Source organism: Protobothrops mucrosquamatus, unplaced genomic scaffold (assembly GCF_001527695.2).
Source record: "Protobothrops mucrosquamatus isolate PMUCROS unplaced genomic scaffold, P.Mucros_1.0 scaffold733, whole genome shotgun sequence".
Lineage (NCBI taxonomy): Eukaryota > Metazoa > Chordata > Lepidosauria > Squamata > Viperidae > Protobothrops > Protobothrops mucrosquamatus.
The window spans coordinates 259,634-279,871 of NW_015387007.1; the positions used below are offsets into that span (position 1 = coordinate 259,634).

Sequence of the window (20,238 nt, forward strand, 5' to 3'; positions counted from 1 at the left end):
GGAATCATGACGTATGAATGTTCAACTATTTGAAAACCATTTGTCTCACTTTAGAAGAGAAGTTAATATGTGGTGATGAGCATCCGCCCTGTTATTTTTCAGATTCTAAATGTACAGAACATTAGCCAATAACACAAGAAGAGTCCTGCTGAATCAGGCCATTAAGTTCAACATTCATTGCCACAGATCTATTAGAATATAGTAATTGCTAAATTGGGAAAAACCAAGAGTTTTCTTAATTAGCTTTCTGCTTTTTTAATGGAAGTTATATTAAGGTTTATTATAACATAAAATGCCATGAAAGTAAAGATTAAAAAAGGGGGAAGTGCAAGATTAAAAACAAGAAGAAAAAAAAGGGGTTGATTTTGACTCTTTTCAACACAATAAAATACTAACACATTTATGACCTCAACTTTTTACATTACTTATAATTATTACAAGTCAGTTCTATAACTACACAGTTATTAAATCTTCAAATTAAATTCTAAATTTCATTTTTTTTCAACTTCAAACCTAAAAACCAGAAGCAATAAAACAAAGACCAAATAAAATCTCTTTGTTAAAAACAGTTTACATCGCTATCTTAACCAAATCCATTTTTTCCCTATTGTGGGAAATCATATGTAGTTCTATTTAAACTTATTAATTCATGAAAATGACAAAATAAAACCATAATTTTTTAACTGTGGTTAAATGGTGCAGATCTTCAAAAAGGAATAACAGGCTGTGACTGAGAAGAACCTTTTTTTAACCTAGCAAAGATACTGTGTTTCCCCGAAAATAAGACCCAGGTTTTTTTGCCTCCAAAAGAGGCAGTAGGTCTTTTTTCCTGACACCTGCCTCGCCTCGCAGCGGTGGCACCAATAGCCCCACAGGAGGCTGCGTGGCTGCTGGCCCACTTCTGCAGCCACTCACAGCAGGCTACATGGCCGGCTGTAACATGATGCCGCCACGAGGCGGGGAAAGTGGGATGAGGGTGGAACTGCCCCAAGTGCCCATAAGCGCCCAAACACTTTTCCCTCGAATGGAGATCTGACGGAGACTGGAAGCTCCGTCTGCTTGCGATTGGGGTGCTTTGAAACGAAGCAATTAGCTCCATCTCCAAGCGCCCCATTTGCAAGTAGATGGAGCTTTCAGTGTCTGTCAGACCTCCATTCGGGGGAAAAGTGCTTGGACGCCTATGGGGTGCTTGGGAACCGAGTGAATCGCTTCGTTCCCAAGCACTCCATAGGCGCCCAAACATTTCCCCCTGCCTCTGCCTCTGCGCACGGACTTACCTGGTCTGTGCCAAGGGGCTGGCAGGCTGTGGCTGTTGTTGGACACTGTCAGCCCCCACGCACTCACCGCTGCTTGTGCTGACCACGCCCACTCCTGGGCTTATTTTTGGAGTAGGCCTTATATTAATCCCACCCCCAAAAAATCAGGCTAGGTCTTATTTTCGGGTGGGTCTTATTTTCAGGGAAACATGGTAATAATCAAAGTGTTTAAAAAGTGAAAGGCACAACCTACTGCCCATTTGAAAAATAAATTCCAGAACGACTGCTTTTTCAACAATGACACCTCCCAGGTTATGGACGACTCACCTGGCTACTTTAGAGTGCCACTCCAGAATCTTCTTGCAGATCACTGCTGTATGGAGGATCTTATCGGGTGATTCTGGAACTCACCCTAACCCAGGAAAGTCATACAAACTGACAGAATTCAGTTCCTTGTTTATAAATTGAAAAAGCTTCAAGCCAGAAAGAGCTTCCCAGACTGGTCAATTGGCCATATTCACTGGGAAGCCAATTTCAATTAGCTTTCTATTTATGACTATGACAAGCCAATTGTCTTAGCAGAACTTACATTGAGAAGGTGAAAGTCTGTCATGCTTCCAGATCTTGACATGGTATTGGTACCGGTAGGTTTGTAAATAAATTACAGTTTTGTTGACAGACTTTCTTAAATTGTTTTCTTCCTAAATAATTTGCTGGTCATTCTGGGTAATAGTCCAGGTCTAAAGCAGTCTTCTCCATCAATACTGATTGGGAATTCAGATGTGCCAGCCTCCACACTTCTGAAAAACAATTGGGCAGGCAAGGCTGTGCTAGGCATATGCTTATTCTGGATTTGATATGAGTAGACTCACCCATCTTGGAGTGATTTGAACTATGCCCTTCAGATGCCCTACATTTATTTAAAATTAATGCACCCATACCAACACACTGTTTCTCTACCAGCTGCCAGAAGGTGCCTATGTCTTCAGAGTGACTGTTTCTGCTGAAAATGCATTTGGAGAAGGATTTCTAAATGTTTCTGTCCAGCCAGGTAAAACTGCTTTCCAGACAGTTAACTTAATTTCTACTTTGGTGGATCTGAATAAAGTTCACTGTTGATACTTTATTATTCCCAAATGTTTTCAAATAAGGAATAACAGTGAAAAGTTCCCACCTCGTCCCTTTCCTTGTTTCTTTTTAAGGTAGAAGAAGGTTTTCTTGTGGATTTATCCTGGTAATTTGTTATTACAAGATGGAAGGCAATTCTCCGGGTGACGATTTAAAGAAATTTTGCCTGCTTTAAACCTTCTTTTACTCTAACCAACCCCTGGGCCCAGCCCATTATTGGGTTGTAGTTTGTTTGGAACCAGGCTGCACCAGTGGCTGTGCACAGCTGTGTGTGTGTGCTGTGCACAGCTCGACTTGTGCAACTGATGGGCCGGTTCCCCTCTCATCCCCCCCTGCCAGGCCGCCAAGCCATAATGGTTTTGGGGACTGCTGCTCTATAGTACTTACTAATTTTGAACCTAAAGGAAGAATAAAATCAAGTTGCCAAGGATACAGTTTATTTCTAGCTGAATTTAAATACAGTCCTCAACTTACAGCCACAATTGAGTCCACAATTTCCGTTGCTAAGCAAGACAGTTATTAAATGAGTTTTGCTCAATTTTATGATCTTTCTTGCCACAGTTGTTAAGTGAATCACTGCAGTTGTTAAGTTAGTAATGTGATTAAGTGAATGTGGCTTCCCCATTGGCTTTGCTTGTCAAAAATTCATAAAAGGTGGTCATCTGTCCCCGGGACACTGCAACTGTCATAAATACATGTCAGTTGCCAAGCGTCTGAATTTTGATCCCATGATCAATGGGGATGCTGCAATGGTCGAAAATGTGTAACATGATCATAAGTCACTTTTTCCAGTGCTGTTGTAACTTAGAATATCACTAAATGAATGGTTGAAAGTTGAGGTCTACCTGTATTTGCAGCCTAAGTTAAACACCAGGCATAGCCAATATGTTTGAATTGGTAATATAATTTTTCCCCCTGCATGTATTCCTCTGCCTCATCATTTTTTGGCTATTTGTAACAATCCTAGATAGGACATATAAAATAATCTTGGATTTACAGGTATCTACACACACACACACACACACCGTCCAATGTTGGATGTAATCCTCTTGGGTTCCTTCCAAAAGTTTCTGCTGAACTATTTTTAATTCAGAAGAGAAGAGAAATATGTGGTGAACAACTATATTAAGTTGAATGCTTTCCAAATAGAAAGGCAAGGTAAAATAACTTCAGTAATAATCACAATAATACAGGTGTGTTTAAATTGATTTAATTAAATGAACAAATTAACATTTTAAGGATATAGGCTTCTTTTTGAAATGCAATTTCTAGCACACTAGTTGAAAGATACTGATAGTTCTCGGCCTCCTGAAGTTGGGCAGGATTATTGTAGAGTTTGTTCACATAAGGAACAAAGCAGGATATTGAAGCAGAATGATTGATTGGGCTGCTGTTTACCATTAGGATAATCCAGCATCACAAATTCCAGACATGATACAGTTTCCTTCATTTGGACACAAGGCCTAGTGTGGTCTTTGTTTTTTTTCCAAATAGCAATTTGCAGTGATCTTTTTTTTTAAAAAAAAAAATATGATATTGGTCAAAATCTACTTATTTCTCATGATAAGAATTTAATATTTTCAACGGTCAGGAGGTGGTTTCTGATTTTTTTTTTAACAAGCATGGGTTTGAAATGCATGCAGTGCATTTATTTAATTATACGAGGTATTCTGGTTCTTATCTTTATCCAGCAATCCGAATAAATGACCCTCCTGTTGCTATTGTCTCTCCCAAAGTCCAGGAGATTTCTTATCCTACAACTTCTGCTTTCATTGATGGAAATCGTAAGTACCATTGTTGTTTTGCATTATAATATAGGGATGTGGAAATCAGTCTTAATCTGAGCCATTATGGCATGGAATATTCTATTCTTTTCCATTATTAGCTAATTATAAACATTTTTTTCCACACTTAGATAGATAAATGGATTGATAAAGATTGCAGTTTACCCTAATTGCCATAATGCATGTTATTTCTTCACAAAGACACTCTTCTAATGCACGGGTGTCAAACCTGATTGCGTCACGTGACATATAGTGACGTATCGTGACATTTTTTTGCCTTTGTGGAGCTGGGGTGGGCGTGGCCTGTGTGTGATGCATCCGGCCCATAGACTGCCAGTTTGACACCCCTATTCTAATACAACCTTTTCCAATTTACTATTAAATGTAATATTCCGAATTCTGTCCTTTTTATAAACAGTCTGTCATGAGATAGATGTTGGCATAGTCTGTGAGTTGCTGGCATGTTAGTGATGTAGAAAACTGGTAATTCTGGTAGAGAACCAATATAATTAGTCATTAGGGGGGGAGGGGATTTCTAAATCATGGAAATACAGAAACCATGATTAAAAAGTTCTCTCTGGATGGCTTTGGACCAGGTACTATTTCTCAGCCCAAACTACTTCACAAGGTTGCTCTTGTTATGAAGAAAAATTGGGGAGAAAGTGCTTTTTATGAATCTAGCACATGAACAGATAAAAAAAATCATAGCATAGAACAGTGATGGCGAACCTTTTAGAGACGGAGTGCCCAAACTGCAACCCAAAACCCACTTATGTATCATCGGGTGCTGGGTGGGCGTGGCCCATTGGGTGGGCGTGGTTGCGGTGGTAACAGCAGACTGGGTGGGACTAAAAAGTTCAATCAATCAATTCTAACTTTGCGAGATCTTTTTTTTTCCCACGAGAAGTTGAAATTGATTGATTGATAGAACCTTTTTTTTTTTTTTGCATATGGCGGTGGAGACCTAAAGCAAAAAGGGTTTATAAAACCCAGCTGAATGCCTAGAACTGGGGCAAGGACGCACGTGCCCACAGAGAGGACTCTGTGTGCCACCTGTGGCACGCGTGCCATAGGTTCGCCACCATGGGCATAGAATATTAATAAGTACTTACTGAGATACTTGCTTATTGACCTATGGCTCTGATATTTTCCTCAAACACAGAAAGTGTAGATGATATTAAAATTGTGAGTTACCACTGGGAAGAAATTGAGGGTCCCTTGCGGGAAAAGAAGGCATCAGCTGATACACCTCTTTTATACCTTTCTAATCTTATTCCTGGCAATTATACTTTCAGGTGAGTGATTCTAATTATTGCTTTCCCAACAAAATACAAACTAAGCCAAGGAATCCTTACTTCTGCATTTAGAGAAATTAGTCGAATTGTTTATATTTAGGGTTAGATCCAGATTGGCCTTTCCATCAGTGAAAGAGTTCCTTCATTCATGGAAAGCAAAAGGATTGAGTAGAAGATCATTAGTGGAGAAATTTTTATGATTTTTCATTCTTCTCTCAGACTGCTCTAGAAGAAATTCTTTGGAATAAACCAAGTGAGTAAGGTTGGAGTTTACTTCCTTAGCCTTATTCAGTTCTGATGTAGTTTGAATCTCTGACTTTATAGCTTCAGAGGCAGGTTGAGAGAACTAGCATTTGTCTTTTCTCAAATGTGTCTGAGATTTCACCATAAAATAAATACAAAAGCCTAATTTCTTATTCTTGTAATTGTGGTTATGAACATAATATTGTATCAATATATATTTTGATTCAAATGTATTAGATCAGGAGGAGATGTAGTAGGCTCAGATGAAAGTGGTCAAAGGACCAGATCACATCCAGCAGTCAAAACTATGAATATGTGTTCAGATGCAGTACCATGAATTTGATTGAATTTTCTCCCAGTTAAATATGCATGGAATTATAGCTTGCATACATAGCTAGGAGATGTGGTTAGGATAACGGCACACTTTTCAGTATATGAATTCTTCACATATTATTTTTTTTTGTTTTTGTTGTTCAGGCTAATTGTCACTGATTCTGATGGAGCAGTTAACTCCACAATAGCTTCCTTGAGAGTCAACAAACTGTTGGATTCTCCTCCTGTTGCCAATGCTGGACCAGATCAGGAAATTAGTTTGCCTCAAAATTCAGTCACATTAAATGGAAACCAGAGTAAGGATGATCAAAAAATTGTCAGCTACGAGTGGTCCCTGAGTCCCAAAAGTAAAAGCACAGTGGTAGCCATGCAGGTAACTGAAGGACATCTTGCTTTATGCCATACTGTTTGTGTTATATCTGAAACTAGTTTTGAAAAGAAATTTGTGGTGCTTCTGAAAACAGGCCAAAAGCCCTGAAATTGGTTGAGATGCTTGCATTGGTGCCTGGTCCTATGTTGACTATCTAACTTTTAACTTTTAAGTTTTACAAAGGAGATTCCTTCTGATTTGTAGAACTTGGAGTTTTGTGAAAATGTGAATTAAAAACAGGGCATTACCTAAAAGCATAGAATAATTAGTCTTGCTGAAGCTAAGCAAGTTTGGGTTTGAACAATGTTTGGATAGGAGCTTCCCTGGAAAACCCACATATATTGCCTTGAGATCCATAACAGAAGAAATATAGAATATTCTATATTCTATAGAATAAATATAGAATATAGATGAACTAAGTCTGTAAAAGAAATAAGGATGTAATTAAACTTGCCTGCATTTCCAATTCCTTTGGGTAGGGCTGCATATGTATCCTTTGGGTATTACCGGTAGTTCCTGAGTGGCATTACATGATTTACGAGTGCGTTACCAGCCACGAAAGGTTAAGTTGTATTAACATGGCAGAGAATGTTATAACTCTTCTACTCGAGTAAGGCTAATGGACATGCCTTAACCATAAATTGCCAGTCAAGTATTAAGCAGCAAATTGCACAGAGCACTCTAAAATTTATTTGACTATTATATGTGAAACATGTGGTGCTTTTAGTTTTGATGCCCATTTTAATTTATTTGAAAGGTAACCGTGTTATAAGTTATAAGAGTGTGTTGGGTTTCATGCATACTAAGCCATAATTGATCGGACAAAGCATAATGTGCTGTATTCACTCAACCTTCCAAATCATAAATCCTACTTTATAAAACACGATGACTGTATTCTTACACTATGCTAGGCCAGAATTAAACAAGCCACATGATGGTTAATGCAACGTGTACACTCTGCATCAGTACTTACATGGAGATCAACAGCAAATATTTCACATGGAAGAGCACACAGCATTATATTGCACTTCCCCCCCCCTCACCTCTGATTTGTGTTCTCTGTGTGATTTTCTAGGGTGTAAGGAGTCCATATCTTCAACTGTCTTCAATGCAAGAGGGAGAATATAAGTTCCAGCTGACAGTAACGGATTTGGCAAATCAGAAGTCAACAACTGAAGTCACAGTAACAGTCTGGCCTGGTAGGGCATCATATAGCTGCCTGACATAGTAGAACATCTGGGCTCGTGAGCTGATGCATCTGACTTTGATGTTAAAAGTAGGAGAGAACAGTGGCCTGCTTTGCAGTGTCCATTATTGTTACCTGCATTGAATAGAAATTGGACCATGGGAATTGAATGCATATAGCAGGTCTCCTATATGGGAGTAATATACTGTAACTGCCTTGTGGGAGAAACCCTGAAAAAATATGGCTTGGAAGGATGGAGTCAGGCACAGGACTCTTGAATTAGAAGGGCTGCTCCCTCCACTGCTCTGGATAAAAAAACCAGAGTGTAGGAGAATTAGATCAAGTCTAATTGATAGGGCATAGGGTAAGAGAATCATGAATGGAGTTGGGGGAGAGATCCCTGTTGTCGCTTCTGCTATCTTCTTCCATAATTGAAGGGGGTAGAAATCATTTTCAAAGTGAGGAGGTGATTCCTTACTTTCTTTGCTTATTTGACTTCTTAATATTCAGCTTCTTCAATTTGCTTACATCTTTCCTGCCAATCTCTCTATAAGGAGATGTTTCTTTTATGTTGGGATGTTTACATTGTCTATAAGCACTTTGGTTAAGAAATGAGCTGGAAATATAAAAATAGACATGAAATCAGAATTGCTTATTGAGCAACCTATGTACCATTTTTTAAAAGAAACACGCACGTCAACCTTTACCAATCTCAGGCTGCCCAGATAGATTGGACTTACAAACCTTCATGGCTATGCTGGTTAGGGATGCTGGGAATTGCGGCATAGCATACGTTGGGGAAAGATGGTTTATCCTTCAATATATTGTTCTCATTTGAATGTTCCCACAGGCACACAAATAATAAAGCAACAGAAGTAGAAATTAAAAGAAAGGAATTGTAAGTATTTCCCAGAAGTGGTCACCCTAATTTTAAAGATCCTCTCCTCAGTTAATGCCTCTGAAGGCAGAGATAGCTTGGGGAAGGAAGATGACCTTGATACATTTTCCCTTCAACATCCCCAAATAGATTTGTACTCTATATACTGCATCTTCTCAGGGACCAGTGCAGGAACTGATTTCAGCAGACGGCATGTCTAGAGGTCCAGGATAAGATATTTTAACTGTATGTTCAAGTTCTTGAGTTTTAGCTGCATAACCTGCTTGCAAAGCAGCCTAAGTACTGCTGTTATGCAGGTATTTTGATGGCCGCAGTTGAGAAGGGATCTGATTGGGTAGCTATTTCTCTTTTAGTTTTGTCATTGCACAATGGCAGTGGCATGATTTATCACAGTGGAATTTCACAGGAAAGATCCTCTGGCACTAGGCAAGGATAGGTTGTATACTTGAGCTCCTTATTAATTTCCATGAAGACATTTGGTTCATCCTCTCTGGTCCTGGCCAAGACCAGAGAGATACCACAGAGGCACCGTTGTGTGGTAGGTTGCACCAGGTTAGTTGGCAGGCTGTGTACCATGGAGGCCTACTCTAGAAATACTTGTTAGTGTTTAAAGACACCTGCATCTAACCTGTATGCTTTCTACCTTTAGTTCTATAAATATAGAAAAACCTATGGGCTGAATCTGTCAGCAAGAATGATTCCCGTCAAGGGTTAAGGTTAAATTATGAGGGATCAATTTTCTGGAGTCTTTTTTTCCATTGGGATTTTTGTAGAAGTAAAAGAATTTTGTAGAAGATGGCAATAAGAAAAGAATATAAAAGAATCTATTCATCCTCCCTAATTCTAATCCCAACCCGTAATCCCAACTTCAATCCTAGCCTTTACCTAACCCCAACCCTAATCCCAATCCTAATCCTAACCCTAGCCCCAACCTTAAGCCTAATCCTAACCTAACCCTTACCCCTAACTCAACCCCCAAACCTAACCCTTTCTGTTCTCTTTACTGATGTTAAAGTTCCTGTAATTCCTTAAAGAGGAGGAAATAGATCTCATTAATACATATATAGAAAGAACATTTGGATTGTATTGTTTTTGACTTTGTTACAGGGCAAAACAAGCCTCCAGCAGCCGTGACTGGCCCTGATAAAATGTTGACCTATCCTATCCGGAGCACTAATCTCGATGGGAGCATGAGCACTGATGACTTAGGGATTGTTTACTATCACTGGGAGAATATCAGGTATTTTGTATGGAGGGAAGATGCACTCCAAGGCATGGGTGACCCTGGACTGAAAAGGTTTAAGGAAGGCAAGGAGAGTGGAAAGCTAAAGTAAACGAATATTTCATGTGGGGTGACACAGAGTGTTGGGGAAAAGTTACGTAATAGTCAGGACGGCAGCTTTGCCTATGTAATTATAGCCACCACCTTAACTTTTTTTGACCCATGTTATAGATGCCTGTATTTAAATCCTGCTGATTGTATGATTTGAATAGGAAATCTTAATGGTTCTTAATCGCCTATCTCTAGTTTGAAACATTATCAATGCTGTTTCCTACAGAATTGTGACCTCTTGGAAAAAATAACGTTTCCAGAGCAGTTCATGGTGAAGTAGGTGCCAAACATGCTACACTTTATATTAATACTTGTCCATTAACTTGGTTACATTGACAAAGTCAGGGAAGGTGACATAATAGATGTACAGGTAATCCTTGACTTACAACCATTTGTGTAGTGACACGACCATTGCAGCATCCCCACGATTATGTGATTCAAATTTGGACGCTTGCCAACCGACATGCATTTATGATGGTTGCAGTGTCCCAGGTTCCCCTTTTGCTACCTTCTGACGACAAAGTCAACGGGGAAACCAGATTCACTTAACAACCCTATTACTAACTTACCAACTGCAGAGATCCACTTAACAACTGTGGCAAGAAAGGTCGTAAAATAGGGCAAAACTCACTTCACAACTGTCTTGCTTAGCAAAAGAAATTTTGGGCTCAGTTGTGGTTGTAAGTCAAGGATCACCAGTGTAGTGATTAAGGTACGAGATTAGAAACCAGGAGACTCTGAGTTCTAATCCTGCCTTGGGCAAGAAAGCCACCTGGGTGATTTCGGTCCAATCATTCTCTCTCAGTCCAACTCACTTTACAAGGTTATTGTTTGGGGAAAATAGGAAGAGGAAGGCATATTTCTGTGTGCATACTTATCACCTTGAGTTATTTATAAAGTAATATGAGCAGGCTCAGGAATTCTGGGAGTTGAAGTCCACGAGTCATAAAAGAGCCAAGGTTGCCTACCCCTGTCCTAGGATTACGATTTTTTGATGGATGTCTTAAATAATTAGTTCACCAAGTGTTTGTTCAAAATAGTGTTCACAGTGCCATTTTAATTTCTAGAATTCTGTGCTTCTGAACAAAGTTTAGCAAGAGAAGATACTGTATGTTCATCACCTTTGCTATGATGACATGTGACTGAACTAGTGGCAAATCATGTAACTAGAATATTTGCAACCTGAATTTGGGTTTGCTTACTTAGAAACACGTTGAGTCTTACTCCCTTATAATTAGTGCTTGGGTTATTGACTCAGACTCAACTTTTCCTGTTTAGCCATTTTGAGAATGACTGTGATGAATTAAGTTTGCCTCTTGAAGAATCAGAACCCTGGATGCCATTGTTGTTGAGATTTGTTCCATGTAGTTATTCATTTAATAAATAACTATATGGAGCAAATTTAATGCATGTACACTCATCTTAAAACAAACCTCTGGGCAGCTCACAGCAGTAATAAAACTACAAACCATAAAATTCTAAAATCATAAAAACAAAACTAAAACCAAGGACTAAAATACTTGACACTTCAGTCATCTCCTGGGATGCCCCAGCAGCTTGCAATAATTTTTTAATAGTTGTTCATTTGCTAAATCATATCTGACTCTTCATGATCCTATGCCAGGATCCCTGTCCTCCATTGTTTCCCAGAGTTTGCCCAAATTCATAGAATAACAGAGTTGGAAGGGACTTCAGAAGTCTTCTAGCTCAAGCAGGAGACCCTTACAGAATCATAGAATAAGAGAGGTGGAAGGGACCTCAGAGTTCATCTAGTCCAGCCCTCTGCTCAAGCAGGAGACCCTATTACCATTTCAGACAAATGGTTGCCCTATGTACTGTTCCAATTAGTAATTAATATATTACAGTAATCATGGCCAGTAGGAACTTTTCCTTTTCTGCCCCCGTTTGCTGCCGGCCAGGACCTCCGTCCCCCTGCTTTATAAGGGGGGGTCTAACTCCTGCCCCCCCCCGGTCAGCCCAACTACTTCCTGCCTTCTCCCGTCACCATTCCCACGGCCACTTTGTCCACTCAGCAACTTTCTTCAAGGTGACTGGACCCCCCAACATCCCGTCATGTGCTCCCCTTAGCAGCCGGCCCCTCACAACGCCTAGCAATGGCGACCGCCCCTCCCCGCCTCCAGGCGATGTCGCACTCATGTTCATTGCATCAATGACACTATCCAACCATCTCTTCCTCTGCCGTCCTCTTTTCTCCTTTTGTCTTCAATCTTTCCCAACCTCAGGGTCTTTTCCAATGAGTCCTCTCTTCTCATTATGCGGCCAAAGTATTTCAGCTTCGGCTTCCAAAGAACACTCAGAGTTGATTTCCTTGCTTGCAATAATGCTTTTAAATGTTGAGCTAGAATTGGATCCAGCATTATGGGTTACTTTGTTTTGCCACAGTGGGCCAAGTTCTTTGCGTATGGAGAATGCTGATAGCGCAGTGGCAACTGTCTCAGATCTACAGATTGGAACCTATCATTTCAGACTGACAGTCGAAGATGATCAAGGGCTGAGCAGCACCGCCATACTTTCTGTGATTGTTCAGGAGGGTAAGGTTTTCTGTCCCACGTTTTTGAAGACATTTCCTGACTATATGTTTCTATTCCTCTCCTATATTTTAGATATTCAGGGCTTCCATTTTAATCTTTCCAGTCCTGATCCAATTGTCTAACCACGGATAAGCAATTTGGGGCTTGCTAAATGGTTGGGGCTGTTTTGATCCATCACTTCAGCATTTACATTCAATTATCTGGCATTCTTAGAATCTTCTTAATACAAGCTTTACCTTTGGGCTGTATTATCATCCTCTTTTCTTGTTTGAACAAATCTTTCCCTTTGTTGTATTTAGGCAGCAACTCTCCGCCAAAGGCCCTTGCAGGGGGCAAACATATCCTTGTTCTCCCCAATAACTCTATTGCTTTGGATGGGTCCCACTCTGTCGATGACCAAGGAATTGTGTCTTATCTTTGGATCCGGGTACCGGTCTCAGGTCGTCGACCACATTCATAAATTTCATAGATTAACCTGGTTTACCTTATAAAAAGACTCAAATAAAAATAGTCCGATAGACAAATGACGAATACCTGCGATTATACTCGGTAGTTTAACTCTTAAATTGATTTAACCCTACCTTGGCGAAGTCCGTTTAGTCGACCTCTACGAAGACAAAACTTTTGAGGAGTAAAGACAAGATTCATGATTTTGAGGGTACATACCTCATGGTGTACCTGTTAGCCAGTACAGGTAGTCTTTGACTTACCAGCATAATTGAGCCTAAAATTTCTGTTGCTAAGTAAGACAGTTGTTAAGTGAGTTTTGCCCCATTTTATGATCTTTCTTGCCACAGTTGTTAAATGAAGCACTGCAGTTGTACATGATCTCAGGACACTGCAACTGCCATAAATATGAGTCAGTTGTCAAGCATCTGAATTTAGATCACGTTACCATGGGGATGCTGCAATGGTTGTAAGTCTGAAGAACAGCCCTAAGTCACTACTGTTGTAAGTTGAGGACTACCACTAGGTCCTAGACCAATTTTATGACATTACCAATTTTATGACATTCAGGCTGGCTGTCACTGCGAGAGAGAGAGAGAGAGAGAGAGAGGGAGGGAGGGAGGAAGAGAGAGAGAGAGAGAGAGAGAGAGAGAGAGAGAGAGAGAGAGAGAGAGAGAGAGAGATTATTATTATTTTGTACACATCTTCTTTGCTTTTGCAGGATGCAATTCTTGGCTCCAACCGTGAGGCTGTCTTACAGCTAACTAATCTTGTAGAGGGGAACTACATGTTTCACTTGAAAGTCACTGATGCCAAAGGAGAGTCAGATATTGACACGGCTGTTGTGGAAGTATGGCCTGGTAAGCTGTTTTCTAAGACATTTATACAGCCTAAGCTATTTTTCCCAAAGGTGTTTTTTCCCAAGGCAGCAGGACTTTCTTGTTTTTCTTTGAAGACGTTTCAGTTCCAATCCAAGAAGTTCAGAGCTGAAGAAGCTTCTTGGATGAGAAGCAAAACTCTTCAAAGAAAAAGAAGAAAACCTTGTTGCCTCAGGAAAGAAGCACCTTTGGGATAACTATAACCTGGAAGACTGAGAATCTCCATAGACATCTAAGCTATTTTATTGCATTATTCCCAAATTCCTTTTCTTTGGCAAAATGGTTGAAAATCTTCCCAATCCAGATGATCAGGTCTTGGGTCAGATTTTCTTTTGATGCAGAGGTTTTAGGGTAGCTTTCCAAACTTTCCATTTCAGTTCATAGCACATGCTTAAAGTACATCAGAAGCATCATCCAATCAGATGCTTTGAACTTTTGTTGACTTATGGGCATTTCAACAGTATGGAAGTATTTGCCATCTTCAAGTTATTTTTTTTTTATTTCTTAGCTTGAAACTTTGGAATTTCCTGGCATTTTCTCATTTAAGTATCCAACTAAGGTTAGCTAGGTGTTACCTCCAAATATTACTGTCATGTAGTTAGGCATTATGTGACAGGCTCTCAGGAAAAGCTTTTTTTTTTTTCATTTACAGACCCAAAGAAAAATGGGCTTGTGGAATTGATCTTGCAAGTTGAAGTTGGTCAACTAACTGAACAACAGAAAGATACCCTCATGCAACAGGTAGCAGCACTCCTGGATGTCGTACAAACAGACATTAATATCCGGAAGATACATGCTTATTCTGATATCAGGTACAAGGAGATAGGAAAAAATAGTTTTTACACACACACACACACACACCACACACACACACAGAGAGAGAGAGAGAGAGAGAGAGAGAGAGAGAGAGAGAGAGAGAGAGAGAGAGAGAGAGAGAGAGAGAGTAATTATTATTACTTTGTACACATCTACTTGGATATTAGTCCCATTGAACTTATTCATAGTAGACATTAAGATTGGGCATTAAACCTTAATTATTCATATGTGAATAATTTTATATATAATTTTATATATAAAATCCTGTGGTTCTGAAACTTTATACTTTGCAATGTCTTGTTTTCCATATTTTATTTCATGGGACAGAAACTTAGCAGTTTTACCAGCAGCCAATGTAGGAGATGACTAGACTGAGCCCGAGGGAGGGGTCAAACGTGTCATCAGTCATGAGTCCCTTTGCCCCCACAAGAGATCTGAGTCCAGCCCATGTTAACCCTTATTTACGACCAATTTCCTTTGGCCGTTAGTAGTTCAGATTCTTGTAGAGAACTTAAGCTTGCAATAAAACTTGATACTCATTTGAACAGCCTAGATTGCCCCGGTGCTTGACAGCCAATTATATGTTTACAATTGCAGGGTTATTCTAGGAAGAAAGAATCATAATTGGGGTAGGTGGTGCTAATCCTAAAGAAAGATTTCTGATTGCTGTAATAAATCTATTGTTATTTAATCTATGCATCTTCCTTTCAGCACTGCTGTTGTGTTCTATGTTCAGAATGGGCATCCCTACAAAATCATAAAGGCTTCAGATGTTGCCCAAGTGCTGCGTTTGCAACTCTTGAAGGAAAAGCCAAATTTTCTACTTTTTAAAGTGCTTCGTGTTGACACAGCTGGTATGTATTTGAATGCCCTTGTCCATGGCAGGAAAAAAAATATATATCAAAGGGTAGTTTTCACTCTTAAAAGTAGCCCAGTGTTAATTTTAACTACGTACAGTAAATAATTTCAGTTGCTTTGTGATTTCCAGCTTGCCTCTTAAAATGTTCCGGACATGGAAGCTGTGACCCCATCACAAAGCATTGTATTTGCTATCAAATGTGGATGGAAAATTTGATACAGCGATACCTAAGCGGTGGGGAGAGCAATTGTGGTGAGTTGGGATAATATGTTTCCCAGTAATAGCCTAAGTCTGTTAAGATATTATTTTAATATTGATAATGCACTGTAGAAGAAAGACATGTGCTGTGGTAATGAAGTCTATTAAACCAACAATTTGTCAAGGGTAGTATGAGGATTCCTAGGGAACTAAATCTACTGGAGTTGGAAGGGTTGGGCAAAAAGTATAAATATAGGGTTGTAATCTACGTTCATTCAGTACCCCAAACGTAGTATCACTGTATTACACCTCAAGAAAAACCACCTACCCGTCGATATTACATAAACAAATTATTTACTTTACGTAAAATATGCACAGTACGGAACGGAGAGGAACATCTAATGGTAGACCCTACCTAAATGGGTCCTTTGATTCTAACTTCAAATGTTCCAATTTTGTCTTCTAGAATGGAGTATACTCTACGTATCAGCATCTGCTTTCATCGTAATTGCATTGGTGGTAGGGTTAATTTGGCTTTGCATCTGCTGTTGCAAAAGGTAATAGTCCTCTATTCCAGGGCTTTTCAACCAGTGGTACGGGTACCACCTGTGGTACATTGACACCTGGCAGGTGGTACGCGACCATCCTAGAAAAGTAGCGGGGGAGGGGAATGAGCTGAACCGGTGGCAGCACCGCACAAGCCTGAGCGAGAGACGGCTGGAGCTGCAGGGCTGTCAGGGCTCAGCGGAAGAGCCAGGATCAGCACCAGGCTCCAGCTGGAGCTCGGCGCTGATCCTGGCACTTCTGCTGAGCCCAGAAGAAGCGCCGATCAGCTGGAATGTTGCAGCCTCTCCAGGGTCTTTACATTCAGATGCTTGGCAACTGATTCATATTTATGACAGTCACAGTGTCCCAGGGTCATGTGAAGTGACCAAAACCTGCTGCAACCACCCAGCAGACGGGGGGAATAAAAACCGAACACCCCCCACCCCACCCCCACTGCCAATCCTCAACAGAAATGCTCACAACAATGAAAACCTCGAACGGGAGGAAGAGTGCGGCCGGACGGGCAGGCAGGTGTCTTGCTCGGCTGTGGCTTGGGGGGGCGCACTTTTTTCAGTGCCGTTGTAACTTCGAACAGTCACTAAGCGAACTGTTGTAAGTCGAGGACTAGCTGTACTTTATCACTTTTTTCCTTTTTTTGGGGGGGTCATCAAGTTTTTGACACCTTGCTAGGTGACTGGTGGTACTCGGATATTGCCATATCCTAAAAGTGGTACAATGGGTGAAAAGGTTGAAAAGCCCTGCTCTATTCAGTTTAAACCAGGGATGAGGAAAGTCAAAGCATTGTTTTTTTTTAAAAAAATAAACATTAGTAGCTGCCAGTGTGATAAAATGTCATGCAAATGGTGGCCCTGATTTTCTGGTTTTTTTTTTGTAGTAATAGTATCTCAAGTAGCACTAAATCTATCCAAAGCTTACAGCAATTTGAGACTGGTGTGAAATTAACATTGTTATGTCTGATAATTTGCTACTGGTTTGTAGGAATGTAATTATGACAGGCTTTGGGACCACTTCCCCCTCCCCCTAAAAATTGCAAGTTTAGACTGTAGGCTACTCTTCTTTGGTTTGTGATGCTCACTAGCATACGTTAGACAATCATATTTAATTATAAAGATGTTTTAAAAGGACAGAACTATTTGCTCTTTAATAATTCCATGGATTTGGAAAGTTAATGAAGTTATTAAACAGATGTGCTGTTTAATACTCCCAGAATTCCTAGGCATCCTGGCCAGTTAGTTCCATCACATCTTGAAGAATCTGATGAGACAATTTAAAAATAAGCTCTCCCCCTATATATTTGTGATTACTCATAACACAGTAGAATGGGCAAAATGTGCAATAAGCTGTCTAGCTGGATAACATATTACATGAAGCTATAGTATGATTTACCTAAGCTTTTAAATGTAAAACACTATTATCAACCATGCTTTATAAATACATTGCCTGCTTTCATAAAGAGCCATAGCCAATTAAACTAGTGTTATGTCTGTGAACAGGGTGAACCCAATCCTTTTGGGCTGTGACTATCCAAAGTGCCTTTAACCACACTCAAGACATCCATATAGACTTGGTTATTTGTAAATGGGCACAGGGTTATACTGGGTATGGTCACACCTGTAGGGCAGCTGCACTTGCCAAAAGACATGAATAGCAGTTTATGAATGAGGCTTGGGAGTAAAGGTATGCATCGTTAGGAAGTTGGTTTCCCAGAACCTAATTAATACTCTTTAATTCATAGCCAAAAGAGGACCAAAATAAGAAAGAAAATGAAATATACAATTTTGGACAACATAGATGATCAGGAAAGAATGGAGCTCAGGCCCAAATACGGTATGACATTCCTTTATTATTTCTTTCATTCTAAACTAAAGGATTATGATTTTACAGTTGAGGAGAGATTTGCCTCTGATGGAACAAGCTGGTAATAAAACTTCATGCCATAACAAATTAGTAATATTATAAAACTATAAAGATCTTTTGCATTGTTCACAGATAATCACTGTGAAAAAAACACTGATTTTAGCAAATTTATTTCAGTCACTTTGAATCTGTTTGCACTGAAGTAGAAACAAGATCAGGGTTTCCCAACCATGGCAACTTTAAGATGCGTGGACTTCAATTCCCAGAATTCCTCAGCTGGCTGGGGAATTCTGGGAATTGAAGTCCACACATGTTAAAGTTGCCAAGGTTGGGAAACCTTGAACAAGATGTTTCAATTTAACTGTTTCTAGGGGTAATCCTTTTGACTGTAGTTAATTAATTTTGCCATTAATGCAATGGTTTTATTTTGGGTCAGTCTATGAATTCAACCAACCAATTACAATTAAAATAAAACACGAAAGACTAGTTGAACATCATGTAGTTAGAAGGATTTCCTACCTAAGAGGACCGCAGGGCAACCTAATCCTCATGCTTTCCTTCCACACAGGTATCAAACACAGAAGTACTGAACATAATTCCAGTTTGATGGTTTCAGAGTCTGAGTTTGAGAGCGACCAGGATACCATATTTAGCAGAGAGAAGGTTGAAAGGGAAAACTCCAGAAACATGATGAATAGTGACATGAAAAATGGGATCTCCTTCAGCTACAGCTCAAAGGATAGATAAATGGATGCACGGCTTTCTTAGGAAAATGGTTACTTCAGGGCACTGAAGCCTGGACAGTTCTCTATTTTCCTAAAGTACCAAAGAAGCAGACAAACTCATAAATTTCCAGCATGGCAAAGGAGAGGGGAATACCATCGATATTTTGCTGTTTTTCAAGCAGTCTTTTTAAGCCACGTTTTTTTAAAGCCTGTTTATCAGAGGTGGCATTTACCTCATGTCTCATGGACTTCTAAAAATTTACTATTAAAATCTTAACCAAGGCTTCTATGTTACAAGATCATAGAGGAAAACCTCCTTATATTAGTCTTCTTAGAACAGAGTGAACTTGTCTGTATAGGAAGCCACTTCTATCAATATGAAAACTTATCAGAGTTATTAAAACTGACATGTAGACAAAACAGTTCTCTTAACTTTCATTTGCTCAATAAATGAGAGTGTATGAGTGTGGGGATGAATAGGGATCAAGTTATATATCTGCTAAACTCTGCTTTGAGAATATCGTGCTGTTAAACATAAATCGTGTTTAGATTTATGACAGGATGAGTCATAAAACATACAACTACTGATTAGCAGTAATAGTGCAATATAAGGTGAATATATGGAAGGAATATACGTTCAGATATGAATATGTTTTGGAGGGAATAAAAACTGACTCCGTGCAAAACCTTGCTTTTTGCCAATCTGTGTGGGAGTGAGCACAAGGCTTGCTTTTCTTCCTGTTGGATGCAGCCATTGGAAAACCCGTGGCAAGCTATGTGTGGCATAATCCTCTCGACTGTCTCCCATCTTCAGGATCCTCTTTTAGAAAGCTAGATCTAGGATTAAAGATTGCTTTGGCTGTTCAGAAAAATAAGTACCATTTCATACAAGGATCTTTCCAGGATAACTTGGATGAGAGCTGTTACTCAGACCTGCACTTTATTCTACCTAGAGGCTCAGTAAAATATAGTTGGGATAATAATCTAGTATTTTCCTTAGTGGTTACCATAAAAAAGCTCAAACTTTTAAAATTTTGAATTAGCTGTTGAATAATTTCTTAGGGATTGTATCGTGTCATCTAAACTAATCTAAATGTGTGTGAAATTATTTTGCAGGACATAAATAGGATGATTATATATATGAAGCCAATAGTGGATATATATGCATGTACATTCTGTACATAAACAAGGTTACAAATGAGATGTTTTATTGGATATGAACAATGATGAATGGAAAAGAATCTTAATGCATCTATTGGCCAATAAAACCACACACATCTCAAGCAAAAAAAAGGAGATCAAGCTATTTACACGATTAAGTGATCACAGATGTTATGTGTAACCTCAATTTCCTCAAAATCTAGATCAGCTATAGGAGCTTTCACATCTACTAAACTTTGTTCAAGTAGAAGGCTTATGGAAACTACTTTACCATCAACATCTATTCTAATAAAGTGTATCATTTCTCCCCCTCCCATTTTTTTCTCTGTAGTTTATGAGAACATGACAGAGA

At 39.5% G+C, this 20,238-nt stretch overlaps 1 protein-coding gene across 1 annotated transcript; it reads left to right on the forward strand.

Annotated features, from left to right (window-relative positions):
- The first annotated feature begins 7,463 nt into the window (after positions 1–7,463).
- Positions 7,464–20,186, forward strand: KIAA0319 (KIAA0319 ortholog). Its single transcript, XM_015818381.1, has 12 exons — positions 7,464–7,608; positions 9,601–9,733; positions 12,230–12,378; positions 12,678–12,818; positions 13,008–13,009; positions 13,547–13,685; positions 14,356–14,515; positions 15,231–15,373; positions 15,508–15,630; positions 16,043–16,133; positions 17,879–17,970; positions 18,569–20,186. The coding sequence occupies exons 1-12, from the start codon at positions 7,518–7,520 to the stop codon at positions 18,745–18,747; spliced, it is 1,443 nt and encodes a 480-aa protein (XP_015673867.1). The 5' UTR covers positions 7,464–7,517; the 3' UTR covers positions 18,748–20,186.
- The last annotated feature ends 52 nt before the right edge of the window (positions 20,187–20,238 follow it).